This window comes from Frieseomelitta varia, unplaced genomic scaffold, assembly GCF_011392965.1.
Source record: "Frieseomelitta varia isolate USP_RPSP 00005682 unplaced genomic scaffold, Fvar_1.2 scaffold_281, whole genome shotgun sequence".
In the NCBI taxonomy this organism is placed as follows: domain Eukaryota; kingdom Metazoa; phylum Arthropoda; class Insecta; order Hymenoptera; family Apidae; genus Frieseomelitta; species Frieseomelitta varia.
The window spans coordinates 1,167,171-1,180,179 of NW_025110014.1; the positions used below are offsets into that span (position 1 = coordinate 1,167,171).

The window sequence follows — 13,009 nt, forward strand, 5'->3', positions numbered from 1 at the left end:
TTTTTTTTTTTTTTTTTTTTTTTTTTTTTTTTTTTTTAACGTAATCGTTATTTCTCGAGATGCTTCGGTAATCTCTGTGCGTTACTTAGCAGAATTGTGCTCGACATTAGCGGAATTACTAGCAACAAAATACTCAGCTACGTATGTGGACACCAGTGGACTGGTTACTTTTATCGTGAAATGGCATTACTTTTTTCTTTTTTTTTTTTTGTTTTTTTTTCTACTAAACATCTCAAGATAAAAATAAAATGATTGTTTCCAAAACGAAATGCAAAGTGAATAATGAGATCGAATATATTGAAATGAACAAAATATGTAACAAAAAGTGAATCGAACGAACATTATGGATCTAAGACGAAATTTAAAAAAAGAAAAAAAAAACGTATTAAGAAACATGTGTGCCGTGTTAACAATTAGTTACACCACAATACAAAACCCAAAAGTGACCAACTGACATTCAATAAACCCAGGATATTTGATCGATAGCGTTGATTATCAAGGAAGATGCAGATATCCGAAAAATCGACGTCAGAACTGCTAGCTAGATTCTCGAAGTGTCAACAAATTTTCTCTGATTTTTATACACTACGTACAGATAAAACATACGAATTAAAACTTAACGTTAAAAAGTTAGCTAAAACTCCATACGAGACGCAGTAGAAACGCGTGCGTAGTTTTCGAATATCCGCACAGGATTTATTGCATTCTCTGCAGTCACTTAATTACCTTAAGTCACTATTACGATTATTAAAATCTTTCTGGACGGCTAAATTTTGTATGTGATAAATAGTATGATGGAAAGAAACTGATATTCGCTCATTCTCGCTTCGAATAGCTCTTCTTCTCGGTAGAAAAAAAAAAAAAAAAAAAGAAATGAAAAAGTAAATCAAAAAATCAAAGAACAAAGGAATGATATATGCGAATGGAATCGATGGTATTGAAGATTTACATAATCGAATGATCCGATAATATGATCGGATACTGAAACTTATCATGCATTACGAACGAATGAAATAATATCTCACTGAGCCGATTAAATGAATTTGAACGTTCAGTGATAGCGCTTATATAATAAGAAAGCTAAAAAATATATATATATATATATATATATATATATATATATCGATATATAGATATACGTAACTCTAGCTTATGGCTTACGGCTCTATACAAACTGGAATCTTAAACAAGATCATTACATCGCTACTTAATTATAAATGGCAGAATTATGCGCGTCAATAATATATAAGTACCATACTTTTTTTTGAGCGTTTTACCCTTTGTAATTCAATTTCCAAACTCTCATTCACCCCCATTTACCTATCCGTACATTTAAAATATGTTTCAAAGATTTTTTCATTATTTCTTTTCTGTAAAAGGTACTATGCGACAACATTGCATTATTTATAATATAGTTGAATCACAGTAATTGATGCTATTACTATAAACAGAAAAATTCAATTAATCACGGTCAGCTGACGATAAAAATACTCGTTATAATGTCTACTCTACTTAAAGCCTAAAACTTTTCTTGTACTTTATGCTTTACACGAGATATAGTTAAATCGATTTGACGAGATACTACGAGAAACGTCAGTCGATATTAATGAACCCAAAAATATAACAGTAAGTAACTTATCAAAAAATTGCTTACAAATTAAGAATGAGCCTTGTTCAGTGTTAACATTGAGGTCAAATTTGTTAGAAGAGGCTGATTAGGATGGTACTTACGTGACGGTATCTTTTTGAATACTGTCTTCGCCATGAAATCTTGAAAACGTTGCGCGTAAAAACCTGGCCGATGTACTGATACAGTATCCTGCAAAACAAATGCAATTCATGTTCTTTAAAACACACATGTACGATACAACGAACATGACCGATGATATACAAGTATGTTTGTAAATAATCATGAAAGATCGATCATTACAGAAAAAAGAAGAAAGAGGTTCATGTAACTTACGCCGTCGTGTATCATCGACTTCCAGGTATGTTCCAATTTTTTCTTGAGCCTGTAACTTTGCAAAATATCAATAATACCAACGAAGAGTAACAGGCGTTCGCCGCGAGCATTACGGGCGGGAATTCCACCTGGACTGCTAGGAACACGAACATAATTAAAAATCACATTACTAGAGCATATGTTTTGTATACAATCGTCGTACGAGGAAATGAAACCATAATACTCACGGTACGTCGTCCTCCTCGTCTATCGGCTCGCTTTCAGCCTGAATACTTTCCATAGCGGTACTGTGCGCAACCAACCTTTGTCGGTTTATGCTTCGCGATCGGTTCAGAGCGCTGGCACCTATTCTATCCTCCCGTTCCCGTTCTCTTTCTGCTTGAGTAAATGCTGCACTCTCACCTCCGACTTCGCCGATTTCTTCCTCCGCGCTCGCTGATAATCTCTGCTCCTGCTACGGCAGAAAGGATTGTGCTTTGTATTCTTGACAATAATGATTCTCTTTCTCATCACTTTTATGGTAGCTTACCGCTTTTTCTCTCGCAGCCTGGTCAAGGTTGTGAATACCAACGAGGAGAGAATAATCCATGATTTTAAAACTTTCCAACACCCGACAATCTCTTTGGATAGTTTTAACTAGAGCGCTGTATGTGTCCGCCTCCAAAAAGATCCCCTCCGGATGGTGTTCCATGAAATCCAAGTCTTTGTACGTTGGGGAAGACTTGGACCTTTCCGATTTCGATGCCTACGGATCAAAGGAATGTCCGTTGAAAAGAATACAAGTTCATCGAAATCGATATGGAAATGTGTCGAAATTCCAAACCTTTCTCTTGTACGTCGATCCTTTCAAGTCGTACTTCTGATGCAGTTTCACCGATGAGGGTAGAAGATTATTCATAGCGACTAATCTAACATTTTTACTATTACACCGATAGCAATACAACCCGAAGAACTTTGGCAATAACGTCCTCGGATTTTGATTTAGATTCTACAGATAAAAATTGGTCTTTTGATGAAAAAGAAATAAAAGACTTTGACATAAGACTATGTTGTATTTAAAAAGACAGTCAAGCTCACCATATAATATCCTGGAAGAAGCGTCTGTAAAAATTCTCCTTCTTTGTGTTGTACAGTCTTTATGATGAACTCGTCATCATCTGTTAGATAAAAGATACTTCCACTAGCGCCCGGGTTCGACAATTCGCGTAACGGAGCGCTACACATCGACATCTGAATATTCAAATGGTGTCGTTAGATGGCCGCCAATTAGCAAGCGAAATAGGCGATGACCGTGTTACAGAAGGAAATGTAAGGAATTCGTGATCTATTGTATCTCTTCGTAACTCGCCGGCAAGAGCAAATACACGATTACACAATATATATTTACCAGAAAGTCATCCGGTTGAATGCCAAAGAGATCGCGAAAGTAACGAAATGCAATGGGTGCGTAGTTTTTGAACTTAAACTCGGAGAAATGATGAGCAGGAGTGTGGTTAGATCCCTCGCTCGGGAAGTTCGTCGTTTCTACCGTCATGAAGTCTTGCATCAGTAAATCACGCTCTGGTTTACTAGCCAAACCGCCGACCGCGTGCTGGATACCAAGCTGGATGGATCCCATGATTTGTGTCGTTTGGATCTAAACATCAATGGAACGCGATAACAAGCAGCTCGCCCGAATTGATTCGGAGTTTTTAATATTTTCAAGTCACAACGGACAATTTCTGATAATTTCTTATTCTTGGTGGTTTTGTTATATTCCAAGGTGATGAGTTATTATTAATCTTTGGCATCTTTGGTCTCTCTCACAATCGTTATGATTCTAAATTGCCGGGATATTGTCCAAGACAAATAAGTCTATCTATCTATTTTGCTTTTTTTTCTTTATTTTTATCAAACTGTTTGCGAACTGATTACGGTTCTTAGGAATACCTTTTTGTACGTGATTTCACCTCCCACTCCAACTCTCCTGTGACCGATCTTCCTCTCTCGTTCCGATTTGTTCCTCGATACCCCCACAGGGGTTTTGGGCCCCGTGGTGCCATGCTGATTTATGGAGCTCTGCAAAGAACGTGGCATAAAAATTATCATCACGCCGAAAGCATTAGGAACGCGTCCATAAAATTTCAGTAGAGAAAGATTCTACTCGCCTGTATTTATAATCACGGAACTACACTTCTAAAACGCTAAATATCGACTCTGGCTACATGTTAATAGTGAAAAATTGGCGAATATTAGTTATAGTGAAAGCAGAAAACTTTTCAGATGCAGGTGGTTAATGTCGAAGGCAAGATATCGGACGAAAATTACTTTACTCGCGTTTGCTTTGCCCTCCATCTCGACACTTCGTAACGTCACAGCATCTCTTACGGCATTACGCTTATACTTATACTTATTTGAAGATTTATTCAACGGTAAATGAAGATGCACTCCGACATCGCGTCGAACTGTTCACTGTTCACCGAGGCACGAGAGGATGCACCGAAGAAGAAATACACGGGCATGCGTCATTCGAATGAATAATTACACAACTATTCTTATCTCTAGAGACCGGTGGCATAATGCATCTCCTCGCAAGCTAGACTCGAACGTCTTGCTCACAACGTTGCCACTTCGAATCACCGTACTCGATTGGCAGAACGTTCCCGCCGTATTTTCCCCGAGAAAATCTCAATGAACGTCATAATAGGTAATAGCGTCGCGATGAAACAACGATTAATCGATTGGAGAATGAACGAGTAACGTCTGTCTCGTTTATCGATCGTCGTCTACGCGATACGCATCGGAAGGAAAGTCGATTAACACGTGCTGGCGCGAAAATAGAATCTTAACAAACGAAACGAATGATCGAACACGGATGGGACAAACGATGAATGGTCGTAGAGGTTGTACAATCGAAAAGAATCGAAGCCTCCTGTATTGATCGATTGTCGAGAGAGACGTGCACGTTGTACACGGCGGTAAAATTGACATGTCGAGTGGAACGACGCGTTCGAATGGAATAAACGTGTGAAAATACAGGGAACGGCAAAGAGATAGCGAGGATTTTTCTTATATAACATTCACCTGCATCTGCGAAGCATAGTTCCGTGTCTGGTAACGTTACTCCGTACTTTTTTTGCTTAAAAAATTAAACTGCACGGAACCCGAGCGAATATATACACACGTTTGAACATATACAAACGTTATATCAGATTTATACTCGAAATCTTTAGTCACTGTTTTTAGTTAAAAAAAACACGAAGAAGTGTTTTATTCTCTTTAAGTGTTTTATTTCATTTTGAGAATGTACTTAATTGTTTTTAAGCTGCTCGACGTAATCAGCGTAAATGCATATGTCATAAGATATAAGAAGACGACAAAATTTTCTAGTTGCTTTTTTAAATCATCATTTATTATAAAATTGTATTAGATCAAGAAAAATTAAATATAACTACAATTTTACTTTAACAGCAAATTTTCTTTACTGCATGACGTGTTACGTTAAGCAAAAAAAAAAGCCATCTTTTCATTACGAATACCCTCGACATATCTAATCATCGAGAGGGTAAATTAGAGAGGACGATGTACATAGCAGAAGGACGTAGTATTATTTTTATATCCTGCAAATTTTCATACCTGGTATGATAATTTGCACTACAATTTGCATACGAAAATATAGATAATTACTTTTGCATTTAACCGTCATTAAATAAATAGCTGGAACGGAAGGACGATAGGCAGTGAGCCGCCCGGAGAATTTCGATAGCTATGCCTACATAAAGCTGTTTATTAGTTATTACGCATCACTTTCTCTCTTCGTTCGTCTTTGGTGAGTCAGAGTGTGCGAATGTCAATATCAATATCCATAGGACGCGCGTGGAAGAAGAAGTAATTCTTCACAATATCGAGGAGAAGTATGCGAGGAATTGTATGTTTTTTACTTACGTCAAATGCTGTCACCTTATCCCCTGTAGATTTATCTGTAACACATCGAAAACAACATATTTGTTACACGAAATAAGGTCACGTAACAGTTGACTCTCGACGTGCACACCGTAATATATATATGTGTGTGTGTGTGTATATATATATATTACGTCGGCGTTAAAATGAACGAAAGTCCCGTTTTTAATGCGAGTATCGGAGTACCGGAGGGATTCACGCGTGTAAAGGAAGATCGCACGTTTAAAATGATCGGCCGAGTCAATCGCGTGTATTCCCGGAAAGAAGCGAGAAAGTGGAACGTTAACCGAGTTCAAAAACGAAAGTCGTGCACACGCTGATTACAACGTGGATCCGCTATATTGACACATGTAAGCCTCGGTTACCGTTAATCCTGTTCACTACTAAATTTCCTGCCCTTGCACAAGGTCTCTCGCGAAGTAGGTTCATTCAATTCTTTTTTTCGTTCAAGAACTCTCAGTCCAACGTTCGTGACGAACGCTGTAAAGGTTCCCCGAAGTTCATTCACATTCACGTCAACGTTATTCTCGCGAAAATTTGCGACGCGAAAGAAAATCAAAATGACATCGGACGATCGTACTTCCAACGTGTTAAAACAATGATTCGCTGAATAAAAGGGAGTCGAAAAGTGCATGTCTCTAGTAGAGTTCCCTCGAAGGCCGGGCGTTAGTGTACATTAGCGACGGGTGACACCCATCAGCTGTCAAATAACGAACCGGATTCAGCGTAGGGTAGCCTCGAACGAGCATGCACGGTGTTTGTCCGGCTGGCGACTTAACAAGGGACGGGGGAACGCAGCGCGGGCATGCGGAAGCGAAACGAAAATCCGATCGGCCAGAATCGATCGATCACGCCTATTTCTCGCCGTCCACGTCTCGCGGCGCAAATACCTCGGCACATCGCGAGAAACGATGCCCGTCTGTTACAAGCGTTTGGCAATCGCGTTGCTTTTGTAGGTTAGGTTGTGACACTTCGGCCGAGAACCGACGAACAACCTCGACGGTTGAAGGATCCTACTCACTGTCCTCGTCCGCATACTGTTCCGGTCTGAGATGATCCTCCGTGGCTTGCACCGGGCCAGTGAAGCTTGTCTCGACCACTTCGATCACGTCCACATTGTCGCCCGAAGCCATTTTGTACGTACGTGCCTTCTTTCAATCCACCGAGCGCACTGACTCACGTACGACAACGACGATCTTTCTGACAGTTTCGCGAAGGCGCCTCCTCTGTCGTCGCTTTGCACAACGGCAGCATCTTTCGAGAAACACAGCACGTTCAGGCCGACGTGTACGTAACGCGCACTTCCTCGCGGAACATCTCTCCTTGTTTCAACTCGCGCGTCGACCGTTTCACCACGGTGAAGAAAAAAAAAATGTATATATGTATATCAATGATATAGACAGCCTCAAAGGCTCTCCAGCTCCGGGCTGAGAACACCCACGAACCTCGAGAGCGCCTCCGGCCTCCCTGCTATTCGTCTATTGACCGGACGCCATCTTGCCCCGATTTCATCGCCATCTCTCGGCGATACTTGCAACCTACGCATGCCCCAAGGCGCCTCTACATGTAATCACCTATATTTTAACGACTTATTGTGCACGCATTTTCATATACCTACTCCATGTATATTTAAATATCATTAATTTGGCAATTCGAAGAAAATAATGACACGAACAAGTTAACGAGCGATTGGCAAGAATAAAAATTCTGATTACAAAACGTTCATTTATTAAATGGTTACCGACTGTAGGTCTGACGCGGTTCAATTTAAAAGTTCTAAATACACGATGAGTACACGGCGATTGAAATAGATATTGTCTCATGAACAAAAACAAACAAAAAAAAAAAAAAAATAAAGTACGTGAAATGACTAAGTGCAATGTTACGCAAATAAAAGATAAAATGTGTATTTACGTGTATCTTATCAGTGAATCTGTATACGAGCAATTGAGCGATATTAATATACTATACATACATTAATATATCATACATGACACGCGTATCGAACTATAATTAACCATAATCTTTTATATTTTACGTACCGATTTGGAAAACACGCAACATTCTATTTTCGCTTCCATTAGCAGATAAAAAGTCTCTATATTTATGCTTTTAAATTACGCTGAATACAGCGGCAGATGCTAACGATATTGGTCTTGAAATTGATTACGACTCGTATTTAGTCGATGAAAAGGAAAATTCTCAGTTGTCGGGAAAATAATTTCTCATTTCGTCAAATTACATCGATCATCAGCATCAACCTCAGCAATGCTTGTAAAAGTAAAAACTTTATTACTCTGCAAATATACTGCGTATATTCTTACATATCGAGTGTTATTCTTATGATTTCCAGTTATATCATGGTTAGATTTAAATGGCCTTTCAACAAGATACAAATGCAACGAGTAATACTTTTGACCATTATCAGTATGATCTCATACGGAATACTGAAGGATCACATGAAATACGAAAAAGAGGTAATTGTGTGCATCACGTCCAATCGCGGAGAATTATAATTTTTGGCCATCGAATTAGAATCATTCAATGTTAAAAATGTGAAGAATATCGAAGTTTCGAGCGATTCTAATTCGATGACCAGGGAATACACTTTTCTTACTTTCCTTGATGCAATCATCGCCAACGTGTATCGTTGCTTCTTCAAAATTTGTGTACCAAGAGAAGAGTGCAACGCGGTACGTAGATTTATCGAAGTTATGAGTCATCGTTCGATTTAATTGTTGGCAAGCTGCACTATTGGAATGACTCGTTAACATCCGGTGCCATTAATTCATTGTGTCCAGACCGTTCATTAGAGAGTACATTGATCGTGTAAAATGTTTCACATAAAAGGTTTCGCCTAATGCGCGGCCAGATGGACGAGATTTATAGCGGACACTCCACAATTAATTATCATACCGTTCGATGAGACTTTCTTCATTCAATTCGGTGTATTCCGTTTGGTATTCTTGGTATTTCTCCCCAGATTCATGAGCATCTTCGTTATTCATGGTGGAAAATCTAACACGCCCCGGCATTGATGAACCGCTGATCCGTGTATAGATATCGGATGTTTATATCACGCGACGCGTTGTACGTACTTGAATCGCAATTTGTATATATATATAGTTGCCGTGATACAACAATTAATAATGCATAATTTTCACGTCAAATTTCACTCAATTATGTATAAACTGGCTCACGAAAATATTTGAACATTTGTAGAAGCTTTTCAGCACTGTATAATTTATTATCAAGATTATTTATAGTTTAGAAGACCCATCTTTAAAAATTGAAACTTTTCTTACCATTAGCTTTTGAAAATTTAATCAATGCTGCAATATTTGATTACACTTAGCTGTGATTACAAAAACAAAAAAAAAAAAAATAAAAATAAAAACGTGTCCGAATACTTTTGAGCGTATATATAAGAGGTCAAAACGGAGGTTCGATATCAATTAACAACACGAAACGGAAGTGCGGAATCTGTTTCGTGAATTTTTCACTCGATTTGATATTAAGAAACAGATGCTGGTCACGAAAGAGATGCGTGACGCCAGTTGCGCTCGATACGAGGCAATTAGCCGTTCTTAGAATCCGAACGAGCATATTTTTAACCTGACTATTCAACAAGATAACACGATGTCGCCGTGTTCAGCTCGAGGCGTGAATCAATTAGTTTTTTCACTCTGTCATCGGGTAATATTCACTGCTCTCTCTCTCTCTCTCTCTCTCTCTCTTTCTCTCTGATATCAATCTTTTCATCGATTACACGGCGCATCATCCTTTCCACCGTGCCTGGCCGAGTTCCTCCGGGAACCGATTATCCCGACGAACGATTTCTGCTTATATTAATCGTCCTTTACCGCTACGAATCCCGCTAGCTTCGATGCCGGAAAGATCGCAAACATTAGATCGAAATCAAACGTGCGCCGTCGAATAACAGAAACCATTTCTTACCGCGGTTAAATGGCAAGTATGCGAATTAAACCGAGGAACGCGATAATGCTCATGTACATACGCGCGTAGATCCACGATACTCGGCTATACAGGGTGCTTCAGAAAGTCGATGTCAAACCTTAGAATCGTGTAACAATTAAGAGGGTCTTAATAAGTACTTACTAGTTTCGGAGTTGTACAAAGTCTGATTTATTTCTATCTATAGCATGCATCAATCGAATCCCGACAGTCGGATCTCATTACAGTGCTAACGAGCGAGTGTTATCATACTAAAGTGAAAAGAGATATATACTTTGATTATTGTTGCTAGACGACTGCTCGGTCAAGTGATAATTTATTTGATGAATTCGTGCTGTTACAGACTGACACAATTGAAAACGATTCGTAACTCTGAAACTAATGACATTCGGACCCTTTCAATAAAAATCTGTTTCAATGAGTACTTCTCAAGTTTCTGAAACACTGTACAACGTAGAGAGGAAAAGAAAAGGAAGGGAAAGAGAAGAGGAAAAAAAGAAAAGAGCGTATCGTTTCCTTTATAAAACTCGATCGAACGTGTTCCTGCCATATCGCATTAAGACGCGTGCTCCGTGTGATGTTACGAGATCAGCCGGCTCGATTATTAAGTCGTCGATGTTTAAACGGACTAATCAACAGCGACCCTAATTAGTTTGATGAAAGAATCAAATGTAGACGTGGTTACCTGTGTAAATATCCACGTAACGTACGCGTGTTACGTGTAATTACAATGACGAAGACGATCGTTCCTCAGGAAATCGTTTCGAACAATATATATATAAAAAAAAAAAAAAAAGAAAAAACAGGCCACTTCGATCGCGCAATGTCGATTCTGACAAATCATAAAAAAAAAACAGAAGACTTTAATTAATCCGATGAAACGAGCTTTCCGTTCTTACGACCCCGCCTGACCTTGTAATTCTTTTTTTTCTCTCACGATCAAGGTGGCGGAGTACATGAACTCGTTGGAGTATCGACAGGCGATAGAAGCTAGCAACGAACACAGACAACGGCTGAAGAGCCAGCAACAGCTTTTCTGTGACAATATCAACGGATCCTCCGGAGAAATCGAGACTCGCGTGGAAGATAAGATCAAGTGATTCTGTTTTGAGTTGGTAATATTCGCGATCAAGCGACACGCTGGTATTTGAATAAAGGTTCAAGGGATATAGACAAACCTGTGTTGCGACTCTAGAGCAACGTATTAATGTAATAACGCGCTTGGCAAGAGGCATTCTGTCGTGTCGATGATCACGGTGACGAGGAGGCGAAGAGTAAATTTCATTAGCCGCTTATCCGATTTATCGCGTTTCGTCTATGCTAGGTGAGATAGTAGATATTGGCAAGACTTACCGCTTCGAAATTCGCGTCTAGGAAGCGAAGCTACACCAGTTTACAATGGTCCGACACTTTTAAAGATTTGTAACAGAAACGATTCTTGTGACAAATATCATGTCAAAAATAATCGAAATAAACGAAATTATGTTCCTCCAATTCCCTGGAAACGAAACACGTGGACAAGAATCGTTTTTGTCGAGAGTCGTTCAATTGAGAAGGCTATCTCGACGGAACATCGGGTATCTACATAACAAGAAAAGTAATTGTTTCAAGAAACGGAACAGGAGAAGAGAGCAGAAATTTGGCAACAAACCGGCGTAACGATAGAATTCTTACGATTTTTCCTCTAGACTTTTCGTCCATCGGTAATCGAGATCCCGATGGGAACAATGGCTGTTAGTTTCGCAGGAGCTTCGATCGTTTTCAACGAGTATCTGGCCGGCGGTATCGCGGACGTAAGGTCAGGGTGGACATGATATTTCCTGTATCGGCCGCAAGACAAAGGAACAAAAGCTACTCAAAGTACGCGAAGCGTGTAAGCGTACCGCGAGTTAAGAGAAATGACCACAATTTGTTGATCGTTAACGCGAAGTTAACCAACTGCATTGCTAATTACTCTGTTCCTCTTTAAGCTTCAAGGAAGTTGAAATTCATCGACTTTTCATCCTTTTCGTCTTGATTATAATAATACGTAATTGAACCTCGCGGATGCCGAACTGATCGACACCACTCCTTGCTGATTTCTTGTTTTCATTCACGTAAGTGTACAATTGACGTTCAATTCTCAAGAAACAAACGATTTATTTTCACAAGTTTGTTCATCGTAAAAAGACGATGGTATGTGATAGTGAATTTTGGGATAAATTAAGTTGCTCAATGATGCAATCGATTATGATTGAAAAGTTCCACGAGTTTTCATTTCATATGCAAGGGATACTTATCTGAACATGGACGCATAGTTATATATGCTTTATTGCCTCATGACACGTACTATGATTTACTATATCGCGAGTTATTATGGCACCAGCTATTAGACGTGTTTCGTAAAGCGATCCAGATAAGCAGTTACGAGAGAGGTCGTCGAAATCATCGTTTCCAAGGCGAAGAAAATATAACACGATTTCTATAATATTTGCAAGAACACGCATGTGGAAAAGCACTGTTATTTCAGTCGACGAATTAGTTGAAAAAGGAGAGAAAGAACAATAAAGAAGAAGAGTGAAAACATTGTGGAATTAAAAATATTTGATATCGCTTTTCTTTTTTTCTTCATTATTCTCGTTCTCCTTTCAAAGAAGCAAGTTCAGCGAACGGAAAAGAATAATTTAATCGATAAAATCGTCAGTGTAATTCCGGTGAGTTTTACTCTAGCGAGTTGTCGTGTAAGGAAAAAAAGATAATAGTATAATTAAAGTCTCGCGCGAGTTGCGCGACGTTGACTCATATTACATTCGCGGTGATTTTGCTTTTATCGTGATTCAATTTGAATGAACACGTACAGAGGAGAAAGTCTCCAAATTTTGCAATTGCTTCATTTATTAATTAAAAATCAGGTTAAATTAAATTTTAAATAAAAGTCAATCCGTGATTTTTTTAGATTCTGAATGACTGTAAAATGTAAGTAATTTTCAATAATTCTGAAAATACGCCTTTAAATAATCTTGCGAGAAATCTGAAAAGAATGCATATAGAATTGTGATGAGATTTGTACATTATCTAAAAGTTTATTTTTTAACGCAATAAAAAAGAAAACATTCAACCCAGAAAAATTATTTGTATACTAATAGAAAA

General features: G+C 38.7%; 2 protein-coding genes across 19 annotated transcripts in view; one reads left to right on the plus strand and one right to left on the minus strand.

The window, feature by feature from the left end:
* The window catches only part of LOC122529246 (phosphatidylinositol 4-phosphate 5-kinase type-1 alpha), a 35,216-nt gene extending 27,823 nt beyond the window's left edge, over positions 1–7,393 (minus strand). For 6 of the 17 annotated variants that reach the window (XM_043655156.1, XM_043655146.1, XM_043655147.1 and 3 more), the window contains exons 1-10: positions 6,927–7,393; positions 5,888–5,922; positions 3,893–4,021; positions 3,351–3,599; positions 3,041–3,193; positions 2,787–2,951; positions 2,493–2,708; positions 2,191–2,417; positions 1,964–2,099; positions 1,732–1,819 (exon numbers count right to left, since the gene is read on the minus strand). In XM_043655156.1, the coding sequence (XP_043511091.1) occupies positions 1,732–1,819; positions 1,964–2,099; positions 2,191–2,417; positions 2,493–2,708; positions 2,787–2,951; positions 3,041–3,193; positions 3,351–3,599; positions 3,893–4,021; positions 5,888–5,922; positions 6,927–7,038 (1,510 nt within the window). In that variant the 5' untranslated portion in view covers positions 7,039–7,393. The remainder of the gene's footprint in view (positions 1–1,731; positions 1,820–1,963; positions 2,100–2,190; positions 2,418–2,492; positions 2,709–2,786; positions 2,952–3,040; positions 3,194–3,350; positions 3,600–3,892; positions 4,022–5,887; positions 5,923–6,926) is intronic. The other 11 variants (XM_043655148.1, XM_043655143.1, XM_043655151.1 and 8 more) reach the window with 8 other exon arrangements.
* A 423-nt stretch (positions 7,394–7,816) lies between these two features.
* Positions 7,817–12,973, plus strand: LOC122529259. 2 transcript variants are annotated; one of them, XM_043655202.1, is made up of 3 exons: positions 7,817–8,185; positions 8,259–8,382; positions 10,825–12,973. In XM_043655202.1, exons 2-3 carry the CDS (start codon positions 8,266–8,268, stop codon positions 10,978–10,980), a joined length of 273 nt encoding a protein of 90 aa, XP_043511137.1. In that variant the 5' UTR covers positions 7,817–8,185; positions 8,259–8,265; the 3' UTR covers positions 10,981–12,973. The 2 variants fall into 2 exon arrangements, with proteins under 2 accessions (XP_043511137.1, XP_043511136.1); XM_043655201.1 differs by having other exon boundaries at positions 7,817–8,382.
* Positions 12,974–13,009: the final 36 nt, after the last annotated feature.